This window comes from Triturus cristatus, chromosome 10 (assembly GCF_964204655.1).
Source record: "Triturus cristatus chromosome 10, aTriCri1.1, whole genome shotgun sequence".
Lineage (NCBI taxonomy): Eukaryota > Metazoa > Chordata > Amphibia > Caudata > Salamandridae > Triturus > Triturus cristatus.
This window is the reverse complement of record NC_140593.1, coordinates 64,500,630-64,517,011: the sequence shown is the minus strand read 5'-3', so window position 1 is coordinate 64,517,011 and position 16,382 is coordinate 64,500,630. Positions and strand designations below refer to the sequence as shown.

General features: G+C 46.3%; 1 protein-coding gene across 4 annotated transcripts in view; it reads right to left on the bottom strand.

Moving 5' to 3' along the window:
* Positions 1-289: 289 nt before the first annotated feature.
* Positions 290-16,382, bottom strand: part of BTD (biotinidase) — a 291,215-nt gene continuing 275,122 nt past the window's right edge. For all 4 annotated transcript variants that reach the window (XM_085630423.1, XM_085630422.1, XM_085630425.1 and 1 more), the window contains one exon: positions 290-4,282. In XM_085630423.1, coding sequence (XP_085486549.1) covers positions 3,119-4,282 — 1,164 coding nt within the window. In that variant the 3' untranslated portion in view covers positions 290-3,118. The remainder of the gene's footprint in view (positions 4,283-16,382) is intronic.

The window sequence follows — 16,382 nt, the reverse complement described above, 5'->3', positions numbered from 1 at the left end:
ATCACACTTCAGAATTACAAAAAATGTGCTTCATTTTCGCTTTCCTAACTGCTGAATGTGCACAGTTCACTTACAGACATTTACATTTTGTTGTGTACTACAAACAAATTACTCCTACAACATTTTCTTTCACACCTGCTGTCCCCCAGCAAGACTGTCACATAATTCACATAGCAAGGAGTTTGTAAACACCAGTTCCCATGTTGAAAAACATAAGCAGCAATTTGTCAGAAGGCATAGCCTGACATGTGACCTCAAAGGCAGCAATTGTTACAAGATGAATGCAGAATTTAAAGACAACTTTCTTTATTGCTTGGACTTTTGCGACCCACAAAACCTGCCTTGGATCCCACCAGTGGATCACGACACACAATTTGGGAAACACAGGGATAAATGATCGGGGAGATGTAGAGGGTTTGCGTCGAAATATTCTTACACAATTTAGGGGGCTGGAAACTAGAATTACTTCCACAGAAAGGACACTTTGTGAGGGAATTCATGGAAAGTCTTACATGTAGATTTGGAGTTTTCATTGCGCAGTAAAATCCAAAGAAAGTGTTCTTAAAATGTCAATGGAGTAGAACTGTTGAGAAGAAAATGAACACCACTCCAGCAACTTTAGCTGATGGCTTGCAGTCCACTGTGGCACACTCGACAAATCCTGATATGCTGATGTTTGGAAACAGAGTCAGAAGAAATCGCCTTTTTGACCCATTTATTAATATGTATTCCAACCAGATTATATTTGCATCCCAAACACAGTTAAATGCTACCACCACTGAAACCTTACAAAAAATTCAATTTTAGTGAAAGTCACATTCATCATTAGTTATCGGCTTAGGCATGGTACATCAATAGATTTATATTCTTGATTCGAATAATTACCCCAAAATGCATCACTTGATGTATCCTTCATTTTCCCCTTAATCTGCCTCCATCCAGCCATTTAAAAATAAGTGTGAAAGGTGCTCATCTTACCATGCACCATTATAGATAATGGGGTAACCCAAGAATTGTCACCAGACCTGGGTACAATACGGGAATACAAGAGAATGGTCCGTGACTCATTCGTAGAGAAATTTATTCTAAACTGAATAGTCTGTGTTGTGTATATATATATATATATATATATATCAACACTGGCATCTAATCCCCAGAAACGACTGCTACGTATATATGCAATCAACAATTGTATTATAAATGCATACAATGAATGGGAGAGAAACAAAAACAACAAAGCGCCAAGAAAACAGATTTATCTGTAATGCATTTATTCTACATATTTTATTTTATTAAATACATTTAGTGATAGGTTGCAAAAGGAGAAAAGAAGGGGGGATTTAGGCGTGCTTGTGTAGGGCAAGTGAAAATGAAGAACACAGATAAAGAATAAATGATTCAAATGATTTACAAACAAACTGGTAAAAAGACCAGTGTAACGGGGATTGTCCCAATTAGAATTTTTTTACATTCATATATACAAATCAAACATGCACCAAATGCATTTTCGAAGTATGGAGCAGCGCGACAGGTACAGACCTCATGGGGTAGAGGGCGTCGACGTTTCGACTCTGGGGATTAGATGCCAGTGTTGATATATATATATATACACAACACAGACTATTCAATTTAGAATACATTTCTCTACGAATGAGTCACGGACCATTCTCTTGTATTCCCATCTTACCATGCAGACTACTGCTACCTGAATCCCATGTTTACTCCTTAAACCAGTTCTTCCACAGACCTTCTGTGGTTCATGCCATCCCCCATACTGCTCTTGCTGTAGTTTACAATACTGGTTACCCCCTTTGCTTCTAGCAGTGCTTCCAGTGGTACCATCTCCTGTCCCTTACGTCTTCCACTAATGATCCATTACTGCTGATGCATAAATAAAGTGTGAGTGCAGCCACACACAACCCAATGTACACGCAAGAACCACACATTACAGCCGTCCTCTCAGGTAACGGCCTCCTCGGTCCAGGCCATTTGATCAAATGTGGCTTCTAAATGATAGAATTTATTCAGCTGTGAAATTTTGTGGTGGATTGAGGCTGGTCGCCCCTTCAAAGCTGGCATGGTTAAACAGATTGGCACAAGGTATAGGTTGCGCAGTTGTAAGTACATTAGTTTATTTTGCCTACTGTACTGGCAAGCGAAGACATACACCAGAAACAAATGTGCTGCTCCAAGCTTAACAAGGCAACTGATGACGGTTCTACACAATAATGTGCATCTCAACCAATACTCTGCACCCCACACTTAACTCTACCTCTTAGAAATACAGCATGTGTGCTGGTCTGTAAATTAGAAGCTTCACTTCAGAAACGCTTCATTCTCATTTGAGATAGAGTTTGTGTTTGAAAAAAGAAATTGAGCTCATTCGCTGCTTTGCACTTGGCAGATGAGCATCTTCTTCTGAAATAAGGAACTCTCTCAGAAGGTCTGCCACTAGGAAGCTGCAGAAAAGTCCAACAGTAGTGTATGGAGTTTTTCTGCAGTTTTTCTCATCTGGCCCAGGTATAGGATGAAGGAAGGTGGTTTATGTTGGTGTTGACATAAAGGTTTGGGAATTCTAAGCACAATGGGATTAGATGTGTGGCTTTCCGTTGCTCTCCATGTAGGGTGTTTTCCAATGGGATACAGCTTCAGCCGCATATACGGCCAATGTCTGAATCTACAAAGTGCCCACATTGGCAGGGTGGGTAAGGGTTGACTTGGGATCCCAGCGAGAACACGCAAGACTTGTTGGAAGAAGACTGGGGATGAAATGCATCACAAGGAAGTAAACGCTAAGCCCCAAGGTGAGCATGTGGTGAGTAATTGAAGATGATGTGGTGAGGATCAGAGAACAAAGCTGCTGTTCAGGTGCCCAACTTAGTTTAACATAAAAGTAATCAGCAGAGATTGTGACTGTCAAGAGATTCAGCAACTGAATTTAGGATCACTCTTCTAATGTTAACTACTCTCTTCTCACCATTTAGTGAACCTACCTGGGAAGTAAGTTCCTGGGTAGTTCCAAGTAAGATGCTTGGTCTTTTCATCCATTGTTGATTGAAAGTCTACTTCAAACGCAGACTGCCCACTGGTGGAAATAGTGCAAACCTCAATGCAAAACTCAGTCCTTCTCGTACCATCGCCCATACAACGCTGCCGTCACCAGACCAGAGCTCGTCTTGTCTTTATGCATGTAACAGTTGGTGCCCGCACATCCCCACTGATCAGCAATGTCTAAAGCCATGTCGGACAAAAGCAGCAGAGGAAAGACATAGGTGGTGCTGAAATTTGCCCACATCTGGAAATCGAGCACACCGCTGGCCTCTGTGATCTCCTCCCCACAGGTTTCTCCACATTTCACCAGGGCGCAGACTTGGAGGTAGTATGTGCCATGGACGGTGTGGAGGCCATCAAACACCCCCAGTGCATACAGCTCTCCAGACAAAGCTGCCTTCCTGTAACTGAGGTGACAACATAGTGAGTTGGAACAGACTTGGAGCTCCCCTTCAGCACCAGTTATTGGAACAAGAGTGAAATTGTCATACATCATCTCAGAAAAAAAGGCAGGTGCTGGTTTATGGGGGGCCACTGGTCTCCCTCCACAGTGTACACTTTGCTCCTCCACTTCACACACAGAGTTGTCTAAAGGCAAGTCAAACACGGGGTTTTGTGTCTGGCTTGCTTTGGGCTTCAGCTCCCCCTGCATGGGACTTTCTACGGATGGATCCACAGGCACCTTGGCAACTATCAGCTTCCCTTCTGCACTCTTCATGTTGTAGAAGTAGGTTGATTTTGAAGGTGTGTAGATGCCACTACCCGTCATACCCAGGCTGGTCTCATGAATGTTCGCTGCCAGGACGTTGACATTGAAGCTGCTCGCGAAGCCTCGCTGGATCTGAGGAGCGGACAGAAGAGGGAGCTGGTTCATCCAAGCTGTTGGGTACAACACATGCATCACGTGATGCTGCTTCACAAGGCCCACAGCCGGCTCCAGAAACAGGATATCAAAGCAGGTGAAGAGGCCAAATCTTCTGGCAAAAGGGGTGTCAAAAACAATGTGCTCCATCGCAGGAGGAGTGTCAAAGCCAGTCTCGAAGTACAGGTTTTGCTTATGGTATATGGCCACCAGGGTACCATTAGCACTAAACACAACATCTGAATTGAACTGGTATCGTCCATCTGGTGGGCAATAAGGATCATGACGCTGGCACGGCCGCTTGGTGCCCAGGTTTGCCACCACATACATTTTGCCATTTGATGCCATGCAACTCAGCCGCTGGAGAATCTGGCCAAAAAAACAAAGAGTAATAAAATCAATCAAAATAAAATTGCTTATAGACATTTGGGTGCAACTTCACAGTTCAAAGAAAGTACATTATACAGCCCAAATGGTGACGCAATGCTCACTTTAAAATAATGCCAGTAGTGGTAACAGGAGGGCACAAACAGATGAAACAAACTTTACGAGCACTCCTCTACTGGTGCCAATCCTACAACCAACCTATAGACACTATCGAAACCTAAGACAAGAAGTAGAATCTGCTTCTGACCCTGTAAAATCAAAGTTTGTGCAGCCAGTAATGCCCATGCATACCCCTACAGGTACCCACATACCATCCATGAGCCAGCTGGGTTGACAAACATAGCAGACGATGGGAGAGTACTGGAGGGTGCGTCGATAATAAGAGAGCGCTCAGGTGTACAGTTGTCACTTCAACTACTGCATCCAGGCTTCCTCCTATTTACCAGTGGAAAGGATAATGTTACTTACCATGCGCACTATCACTGAAGGGAAAACTTTTCTTTCTCCTTTTTATCCCTCCATGAAAACTTTGATTACTGAAACTCTGAAAAGAGACAGATGTTGCCTATTCTGTAAGTAAGCTACTGCTGCAAGATGCAAGCAGATAGATGTGTAAGCTAGTCCAGTTCACTGTAAATGTAACAGGTAACAGATAATGTTTTGTATGGAAGCATCTAAACGGTTGATTTTGTTTTTATTGCAGTATACAACAAATCTTTTCCATTATGCTGCATAGCAGGCTCTGGTTGTAGGCTTTCTTGCTTCCTTTAGATTATTCATACAGTTTGTTGGTAAATTTAAATAACCAAACTCTATAGCTTCAGGAGCCAGATCGCTAAGTTCAGTTCTTTGGGATTTGGATGTCTGATTTCTCCATGGTTCTGTGTGAGGAGACTGGAGGTGAGGTGCAGCTTGACAGCTCCTACAGAGTGGTGTACCATGGTTGACGGGCCCACGTGGGAGCTACTAGAATTAATGTGAGGGATGTTTGCCTGAGTTTCCAAACTACACACGGAATGAGTGGGAGAGCCAGAAAGCATAGGCAAATATCCCTGAACAGTTCATCTGTAGGGCATTGCCCTTTGAGTGCAGGTGTGGGAACCTGGAGCCAAAGCTTGGGCATTTTGTGTTTTCGGCTGTGGCGAACAACTCTATCTGTGGAAATCCCCATTGTTGGAAGAATGGAAGGAGAACTTGGGGATGAAGTTCCCACTCGTGAATCTTCTGTCTTCTTGTGCTGAGAAGGTCAGCACCTTGATTGTTTACTCCTCGGACCGGTTCTGCCAGAAGATAAACCTTGTGATGGATTGCCCAATTCCAAATGGCTTGAGCGAGTGTTGACAGTTGGAGAGAGTGTGTCCCGCCTTGCTTCTGCACGTAATACATTGCTGTCATGTTGTCTGTTCGGACTAAAGACAGATTTGTCTATGAACTGAGTTTGAAAAGGTTGGAGTGCTAGAAAAACCGCTATAAGCTCTAGAAAGTTGACGTGGAGGCTTTTGTGCTTGTTGCTCCACAGGCCTTGTATTGTGTAATCTTGGAGATAAGCCCCCCAACCTGTTAGAGATGCGTCTGCTGTGAGCACGAGCTGTGGAATAGGGTCGATGAAAGGTCGTCCTTTTGATAAGTTTTGTGGGTTCCACCACTGAAGAGAGCGATGGGCACGGCAGTCTACCAACACTAGATTGGTTAATTGACCCTGCGACTGATTCCACTGACATGCTAAGCACTCTTGTAAGGGGCGCATGTGAAGCCGTGCATGGGGTACAATTGCGATGCAAGAAGCCATGATTCCCAGCAGTTGCATGAACACTATGGCTGGTAAAGTTTGGTTGGGTTGAAACTGTAGAATTATAGCCTGAATATTGCGAATTCTGGCAACATTGGGAGAGGCTAGAGCTTTGATTGTGTCTAGACTGGCTCCTAGGTAAGACTGCATCTTTGACGGATGCAGGTGAGATTTCTGTAAATTGATGAAATAGGTCTATTGTGATCTGTGTGTGCTCTACACAGTTGTGATAAGTGCTGTCTTTGATAAGCCAGTCGTCTAGATGGGGGAAGAAGTGAATATGCTGTCTTCTGAGATGAGCTGCGACTACTGCCAGACATTTGGTAAAAACTCTGGGCGCTGTAGTCACTCAAAGGGAAGCACTTTGAACTGGTAATGCCTACCGGCTATCACAAATCTGAAGTATTTGTGATGAGCCGGATGAATTGGAACATGAAAATATGCATCATTTAAATCCAGAGTAGACACAAAATTTGCTCTTTGTAAAAGTGGAAGTACCTGTTGAAGCGCCACCATGTGAAAGTGTTCGGACAGTATATAAAGGTTTAACTCTCCAAGATCCAGAATAGGCCTTAGGGAACCGTCCTTTTTTGGGAATGAGAAAATACAGAGAGTAAACCCGTGAGCCATGGTACTGTATTGGGACAGGCTCTATTGCTCCTTTTAGTAAACGAGATTGGACCTCTTGTTTTAGCAATTGTAAGTGTTCTGGAGACAATTTGTGAGATCGAGGCGGAATGTTTGGGGGATTGTTGGCTCCAGGCAATAACCACGTTGGATAATTCTAATACCCATTTGTCTGTTGTTATAGATTGCCAAACGGGGAGAAATTGTTAGTCTCCCCCCGACAAGTGTGGTGTAGTTGGGGGGGGGGGAGGGAAGCGTGGGCAAGTCACTGTTTATTAGGAGAATGGGAATCACGGGGTGTGTTGCTCTTACCCCTGCCCTTGAACTTGTTCCCTCTATAACCTTCTTGATGAAATCCTCTGGAGGGAGAGGACTGGTTGTTACCTTTATAGGTTGAGGTATTCTGGTCTGTGGATGGGGTTTTGGACCCTCCTCTGAAAAAGGAGCGACGAAAGGAGACTCTCTTGGACGGAGACTGGAGCGCTCCCATGGACTTGACAAGTTCAATGTCCTTTTTCATCTTCTCGAACGCTTGATCTACGTTAGGACCAAAAAGATGTTGTTTATCAAAAGGTGTATTAAGGTTTAAACCCATAACTCCTCAACCAGGCTTGTCTCCTGAGCAAGATGGTAGTATTAACCTCTCTAGTAGCTATCTGCAGCATCTAGAGCACATCTTATAGAAGAATTAGAAATGAGTTTACCTTCATTTACGAAATCCTGCGCCTTAGCTTTATGCTCATCTGGAAGATATGTTGTACCTGGCTAAGAGACCCTGTGTATTTTGCAATGCGCCATTGGTTTGCAGCTTGAGCAGCTAGGCGCTTGCCAGAAATGTCTATTACCTTAGACTCCTTATCTGGCGGAGGATCATCTCCTGATGTTTGGGAATTCGTCCGCTTACGAGCATTAGACACTACCAGGGAATCTAATGGCAGCTAGCCCCTGATAAATACTGGGTCTGTTCGGGAGGCTTTATATTTTTTGTCAACCCTAGGAGTCACGATGTGTGCTCTCACTGGGTCCTTAAAAATCTCATCAGCATGGCTCATCATGCCTTTAAGCATAGGAAGTGTTTGTGATGACCTGTGTGTAGAACATAAAGTTTCAAACGAAAAATCTTTCTCTAGTGAATCTTTGTGAAGTGCCACCCCATGATATTGTGCAGTCCTGGCAATGAGTTCTTGGTGGGATGCATTGTCATCTAGAGGAGATGGCTTGGCTGGGTAAAGGTCTGGATCATTATCACCTGGGGGATCAATTGTATAATCTGTCCATGGATCTGTTGGGAGATGTATCCCCCATCATCAGCATCATCGTCATCATGGTGAGATTGGGGAGAATCCTGAGGTGTGGTTTGCAAAGGATTCGCTGGTAGAGAAGGAGGTAGTGGAGGGGGTGGTGATGGTGGATGAAAAGGGCTTGTAGCATCAGATTTCCTTTTTCAAGGGATCTTGTATGAAGTGTCCTCATCAAGAAGTTTGTATTTCTGAGGTGGCCTGCTGTGAATATGGCCCATCTCAGGGTTAATATACATATTATTTTGCTTGGGATCCATTTTTAATGGAACAATGTCTAGTTTTGGATCCGAAGGGGCATCTTTCTGTTACAGCGTCAAAGTTTCCAGTGACGGAGTTTTCGATGCCGGTGTAGGCTGCCCTTTTGGCGCGGAAGGTTTCGGCTCTGAAGGCTGCTAGGCTTTCAGCAAGGAGGATTTCGGCTCCGAGCCGGACTTGTGTTTGGAACGGGACGGCTTCTGTTCCGAGCAAAACTTTTGTCGACTCTGTACCGAGCCGAAAGGTCTGACTGTCTGTTTCGGAGCCGCGTCTGGAGGCGGAGCATCGGAAACGTCATCTCGGTGATGACCTTGGACTGGAGGCAGAGGTGGTGTCGAAGCCTTGTGCTTTTTTGGGGAAGTTTGTGGGAGGAAGGGGTCTTCAATACTCTCGTCACCTTGTCTACCCGGCAGTTCTTCGGCATCGAGGTCTACCTCGAGCTCCAAGTCTGAGTCTTATTCATGGAAGGCTTCCTCCTCTTCTGCCGCTGATGCCTCGATGTCTTCTTGGCCGGAATCTTCACCGAAGATGTCCGGTGTGTCTTCAATGCTTTGACGCTGCATCTCTCGACGCCGAGACCGACGATCGTGAAGAGTTTTCTTTGATCAAAACAATCTGCAAGCGTCGCAGTGTTCTTCTGTGTGCTCAGGAGACAAGCACAAGTTGCACACTTCACGTGAGTCAATGCGTGGTTACTTCGCGTGGCACCGAGGACAGAATTTAAACGGTGTCCGATCCATCGACGGAGAGCTGACCCGGCACGGTTAGGCCCGAAGGCCGTCCACGAAGCTTTCCAATCGAAAAGTCAATACCGTTGCCGAAACTATGCACGGAGAAGTGGGAAATGCGTACAAAACAATACCGTTGAGGGTAGAGAGGATGCATGTAAAGGGGAACCCCTAGAACAGTTTTGAACCGGAGCGCAGCAATACACGACTGAACCCGATGGCGGAAAAAATAAATCTAACAATGGAGTCGATGACCATGCGCGCTATCCCCGAAAGGAGGAGTCACCTTACCTTTTAACTAGGAAAGACTTCTTCGAAGAGAAACAACTTGCAAACATCCGGACCCAACACTAGATGACAGGAGTATGCAAAGCATGTGAATCTACAGCTCACATGCATCGAACAATATCTTCCTTCAAGGACATAGAAGGAAGAAAGACAAGAGACCATTCTGGCCAAAGTCGGCACAAGGTAGAGGTTGGTACCAGAGAACCTGTAAAGAGCATCCTGCAATGGAAACCTAGAAGATAAAGGCTCACAAGGAGGACTTATGCAAAGTTCAGTGCCACTAAGAATGAAACCGGCCCACTGCGGTTTCTGCCCTGGCTAGGAAGGAACTTGTGTCGGGGATGGATGCCCCAGTGTCTACTCTGAGGTGTCTGCCAGCACTACACAAGGGGTTGCTTGCTAGAGGCTTAAAAGAGGAGGGTCACTGTGTGGTTGTGAAAAATGATGCAGAAGTCTTGGACCCCCTTATGGTGCAGGGGTTCCTCATTCCCACATGGAGGGCCTTGCACCGGGCAAGGAGAGCCAGCCATCTTTACAGGTAGTGATTGCATTTAAGTATGAGATGCCTCAAAGGGGTCAGTTGTTGTTTGTTGCTGGGCATCTGAGCCACAGTCCTGAGGCAACCACAATATCTAAAGGATCTCCAGTGTATCCGCCAGTTGCCAAATAAGAATAGGTGTGGAACTTGGATTAGACAGCTGCCAGAAGATGCTTCAACCTTGAAGTTTGAAGCTAAGCACAGCAAGAGCCACCTGGAGCACAGTACAGCACGGAGACACTTCTCAATGAGAAGAAAGGCGAGCGAAAGACAATCCCGGGGATACAGGCATTTTACTGGGCCTATTTATTTAAATTAGGAGAGTTTGCTGTCTCTGGCAGGAGAAAGCAGTATCCTGTAAACTTTGAACAGCCATCAATGACATTTAAAGTTTGTTTGGTGCCACTGATGTTGTAGTTTATGAGCTGGAATCCGAAGCCGACACAAGGTTAGAAGAGTCATTGTTCATATAAGCTCGGCAAGAAATCTTTAAGCCACCAGAAGGAAAAATCTATTATAAAATTACCTTTCTGAGAGCTCAATTGCAGAACATAATGACATTGTTTGACAGAAACATGCTTCAACATTTCTAAGTGTCTGCATAGGGAAATGACAAATGTTGTCTTGAAGCGGCCAAACAGAGTTAGGAGGACAGTTGACCAGATGTACTAAGCATTTAATGCTCCGATTTGGCACTTGAGACCATTAAAATGCTTTTTCTTATTTACTAATCCCATTTTTGGAGTTGGAAACGTCTTTCTGACTCCTAAAATGGGAATCCGAATGGATACCGATTGATTCTCTATTTTGAAGGGTCGTGTTGTAGCAAAACATTGACACTTTACAGACACATCAAATGTGGAGGCAACCCATTTGCAAAAAAGTAGATGTCCTGATGGGACCGCATTCCCTTTGTGAATATAATAAAAACACTACATTAACAATGGCAGCGGTCCACATGACCACTCTCTTGTAAGAAACAAACAGACAACACTTTTTTTTTAAAATGCACTCCATTTCAGGAAAACGGGCTGCAATAAAAAATAAAAAAAAGTTACTTTAATAAAAAGCAATCACAGATACGGTTGTCTTCTGACCATCTCTGTGATGGCCTCCAATCTGAGCGAGTCGCAGTTTACAACCTATGCCATTAATATGAATGAGGAAGGTCAGATTCCAACGCGCTACAATTCGGATTTTTAAGAACAACCTATTAGTACTCTTTACTGGTCACACATTGCAACCAGTATTCTGTTGTCAGAAAACAGGACTTAAGCCCAGTATTCATTATGTGCACACCACCACTACAGAATACCGTAAACAATCAACGAAGAACAGACATTTACAAGTTTTGTTATGCAACTGCAAAGGGAAAACATTTCTATTTGACAAAAGACATGCATGCCTTAACAGAAGTCAGCATCGTGGAAATGCATTATTTCAATTATATGACCTGAAAACAGACAGTGAATAGTATTTCAGTTTTTAGGGGCCGAAGCATGTATTTTGTTTAGGACTTATAGACTTACAGAACAGTGTATATGTCAGTTAGAGGCATTCTAGACTTTTAAGTTAAATTAATTGACTAATTAGTTACTGTTGAAAATTTAGAAGTGGCATCTAAGTACTGTAACTGTGCTAGTTATTTCAACTAAGCCAGAGGGCTGGTAGCGGTCATGACCTGGCAGGATCAATGAATGCCCGCTTTGAGCTTGCGCTCCCGGACGCCTTAACATGATCAGTTGGCACCCTGCACTGCAGTGGGTGGGTACGCCCGTCTTCAGTAGTACCATAGCTAATGGAGGCACATTTGAGATTCCAAGGGGAGGGCAGTTTCTCTGGGGGACATGAGGCAGCTGCGGGACAGATGAGAGGTCCAGGTGACCAGCCATAAATAAGAGAAGTTTTTGTACAGCACGCATATTGAACGCACATATTTCAAGGTGGCAATAATAAAGATGAAAACAGAAGTGCCAGCAGGCATGAAAACACAAAGGAGAGTGGGGGGAGGGGAGGTTGAAAAGTCACAGACTGAGGGAGAGGGCGATAGGGTGGGGAGACAGGGAAGAAAATAGTGTTAGGAGTAAAGGGGCCAATAGCCATGGAAGGATACAAATGAAGAATGAGGAGGGACTAACAAGCCTCAAACCAATCGGAAGGCAGCATTTAAGACAAAAGCCAATGGGCAGAGAGTGGGAGGAGCTTCCACGTAGCTTCCACACCACAGTATATACTGCATGCTTTGCAAAGCGATGGCAGCGCATGCGCACTGCAACGTTAGATGAGGCCTAAAAGAAAATAGTGCTAGGAGTAAAGGGGCCAATAGCCGTGGAAGGATACAAATGATGAATGAGGAGGGACTAACAAGTCTCAAACCAATCGGAAGGCAGCATTTAAGACAAAAGCCAATGGGCAGAGAGTGGGTGGAGCTTCCACGTAGCTTCCACACCACAGTATATACTGCATGCTTTGCAAAGCGATGGCAGCGCATGCGCACTGCAACGTTAGATGAGGCCTAAAAGAAAATAGTGCTAGGAGTAAAGGGGCCAATAGCCGTGGAAGGATACAAATGATGAATGAGGAGGGACTAACAAGTCTCAAACCAATCGGAAGGCAGCATTTAGGACAAAAGCCAATGGGCAGAGAGTGGGTGGAGCTTCCACGAAGCTTCCATACTACAGTATATACTGCATGCATCGCAAAGCGATGGCAGCGCATTCGCGCTGCACCGCTAGGATGCAACGCTAGGCGAGACCTAAAAAGGTGAACTCCGCCGCACCCTACTTCCAATGTGCAAGGGCAGTGGGAGACCTGAGCGAGACCCCTGCCAAACCGGGGCTGGATCCTGGTGATGTGTTGAGAAGAAAACGTGGACCGCCGAAGCAAGGGTGACGAGTCTGGGGCACTCATGATGCCACATAGCTGCCAGGGTTCAGATTGCTAATATGTGACGTTTTCATAATTTCTGTAAAATTATGAGTGGTATAATGTCACCCATGCTTAGTAACAGCATGGCACAGCCCACAGACTAGGTCAGACACCTGTTACCGTGCGGGCGGGGGGCAGAGAAACAGTAAATGAAACACAAATTCCCTGCTTTAGCCAGCCTGCACCTCCCTCGCTGGCAATCAATCAAATTAATGGCATGATCATATCATGATCAAATGACAGTCTGCTCCAGGCTCTCTGCCACGTGGGAACTGAAGCTGACAACAGGATGTGAGAAGGGCATCAACTGGGCCCCTCTTTTACTGCATGTATTTAGAAGCTTCCTTTTGCGGCTGGACATCGACATCTGTTTGATACTATGGTTTGAGCAGGGGCTGCTTTTTTACATTCATTTGCCAGGAGTGTGGTTTTATGTTTCAGTCTTTTTTTCTGAAGTTCATTTGGCTTGGATATGAGTTTCTGTGATAGCAGGATATTTCTACCTCATAATAATATGAGAATCGTATACCTCCCCCGTTGTACACTAGAGCCACCTTGTGGCCTTTGAAAAACGAGCTCAGCTTTTGTGGGTCTGTCCCAGCAAAGCGAAAAACTGGAACAAGTGGTTTTATGGTCCTTCAGGACATGGTTCTTTTGCGTGAAAACTCAGTCTGCGGTAATGTGGAAAAATTACCGGAAATATATTATTCTAATGCGAGTTGCGTGGCACTTGGCAGGGCTGATGCGAGGGCGAATTGGCCTCGGGGTGAACAGGTCTGGCCTCAGGGTGAACGGGTCTGGCCTCAGGGGTGAACGGGTCTGGCCTCAGGGTGAACGGGTCTGGCCTCAGGGTGAACGGGTCTGGCCTCAGGGTGAACGGGTCTGGCCTCAGGGTGAACGGGTCTGGCCTCAGGGTGAACGGGTCTGGCCTCAGGGTGAATGGGTCTGGTCTCAGGGCTCAAAGACCTGCCCTCAGGGTGAACGGACCTGGCCTCAGAGTGAAGTGGTTTGGACTCGGGGTAAACGGACCTGGCCTCGGGGTGAGTGGGGGTTAGCACAGACCTGGCCTCGCCCTGAACGGGCCTGGCCTGGGGGGAGGGGGAGGCACAGACTTTTGTGTCCCGCGCCCAGAAAGAGACACAGACACGGGTGCATTGAGGACACGTCTTTATTCTTCACTTCATATATCGAAACTGCCGCTTCTCCCCGCGGCTCCTCCCCTTCCGCCCACAACCCGGCCTGACCTTGTCGCAAAGCCGCGCCAGGCATGACGACACGACATCTCCCCCTTTTGTATTTTAGAAATTCAGCGTCTCTGTTATAGTTCTTCAATGAGTCGGGTGGGTTTCCGAATGTCCCGTTGTGGTCGGCTGGGTCGTGATTGACTGTGAGGATGTTCACTTCTCTGGTCACGTGTCTCCAAGGCTCGTAGGGGTTCTTCATGACTGCTTTCTTCTTGACTTGACACGTCCGTGTCCCATTCAGGTCTCCGAGCCCAGGTGTAGGCTGTTGGGTTGCATCTTTTGAAATGTGACACGTTTCTGGTCATTCTCTTGTTTCCTGACCATAGTCCCCTTCCTTCGCGTTACTTGTAGTGGGTGATGGTGGTAACGGCTGTCTGCATTGGATTTTCTTTCTTGTCTCACTAGTACCCAGTCTCCTTCTTGGATGTCAGATGTTTTGGCGTGTCTGCGGTGATCAGTGTATTCCTTCATCTTTGCCTTCTTGTTTCGTTCCAGTTCAATCAGGGTTTCGTGATCTGAAGTCGTGATTCTGGATTGTGTAATGGCGTCTGTGGTTGGTATCCGGCTGCGAGGAGTCCGCCCGAGCATCGGACATTGGTTTGTGGTGCTGTGTGGAGTGGTCCTGAATGCTCGGAGTACTTCGTTCAGTGCTGGCTGGATATCCCGGTGAGTTAGCTCAGCTTGTTGTATTGTCTTTTTAATGGTGGCCATGAATCGCTCCACCATTCCATTGGCCTGAGGCCACAGGGGAGTGATTTTCCGGTGTTTGAAATGGAGATGTCTCGCGAAATCTGCGAATTCTTGTCCATTGAATGGTGGACCGTTATCAGTCTTCACCACTATGGGGATGCCCCATGCGGCAAAGGCTTCATCAATTGCGGGTATGACAGTGGTCGCTTTGGTAGAGGAAATCTGGTAAGCAATGGGGAAGCGGGAATATTCGTCCATGATAACAATGATGTATTTTCCGGACTTCAATGAGCCAAAGAAATCGACGGCTACATGGTGCCAGACGCTATTCGGGAGGTCCGACATTTGCAGGGGGGGCATGTGGTTCTTCGCGCCCTACTAGTTGACAATGTGGGCAATCTCGGAGCGTGGACTCTACCATCTGATCGAGGGAGGGGAACCAGACACGCTCTCGCAGCACTTTCTTCGTGGCTACTACCCCTCGATGTCCTTCGTGTGCCAGGTTTACAGTTCCCTGTCGCAGCTGGGTAGGGATGACAATTCTCTGACCTCTTAATAGCAGGCCCATGTCACTGATGGAAAGTTCATCTTTGACATGCTTGAATGCCGCAAGTTCCTGCATATTGATGGTGTCACTGATCTTCGGGTCCTCTAGATGTCGCCACGAGTCAGTGCGAACCCGATGCATGACGTTTTGTATTGTGGCGTCCTTTGCCAATGCCTCGATGATGGCTTCAAGTGGGACGGCTGGTGGGCAGGCTCGGTCAATGACGAAATGGAGATATTCTTCAGCCACAGAGTGGCGCACCTGCATCAGAGTCTGGGGTGCCGTGATATGTAGTCCGCCGGATTCTCCGCCTTCCCCGGTTTGTGAATGATGGTGTATGTATAGTCTTGCAGACGGAGGCCCCACCGTTCGATTCGCGGAGGCATTTTCGCCTTGGGGTTCCCAAAGATGGTGATCAGTGCTTGGTGGTCGATGATGTGTGAAATGTTTACCATACACAAAAAGGTGGAAATGCTCACACGCCCACACCACTGCCAGACTTTTTTTCCGGTTGGGAGTAGGCTGTTTCGGTGTCAGTGAGGCTGCGGCTGGCATACGCGATGATGTGCCGTTGGTCTGCGTCGTCATCATATTGCGCTAGAATTGCCCCTAGCCCTACGGGGCTGGCATCTACCGTGATTTCAGTCTTTCATTTGGGATTGAAATAGGCAAGGTTGATGGCTGAACTCACAGCTGCCTTGATTTTGCGGAACGTTTGGTCACACGCAGCTGACCATTGGAAGCTTTGTCCTTGTTGAGTGAGTTCTCTGAGGGGATAACTAATTGTGGCATAGTCCCTGATGTATTGGGTGCAGTAGCTGGCCATCCCCAGGAACGAACGAACATCACTGACATCTTGAGGTTGTGAAGTGTTCGAGAGCGCTGACACCTTTTCAGGGTCCGGTCTCATGCCCTCCTTCGAGAAAATATGGCCGTAGAACGAGAGTTGACTTGTGAATTTCACATTTTTCTTGGTTAAGTGTGAGGTTGGCGGTGAGTAGGGCATGACAGACCCGGTCCAGCGTTTTGTCATGATCTTTCTGTGTCTCTCCGAACACTAGGATGTCGTCGCTGTAGTTGAAGGCGTTTGGAATGTCTTGTATTACTCGTCTGACAGCCTCCTGGAAGATCTCCACAGCAGAGGAGA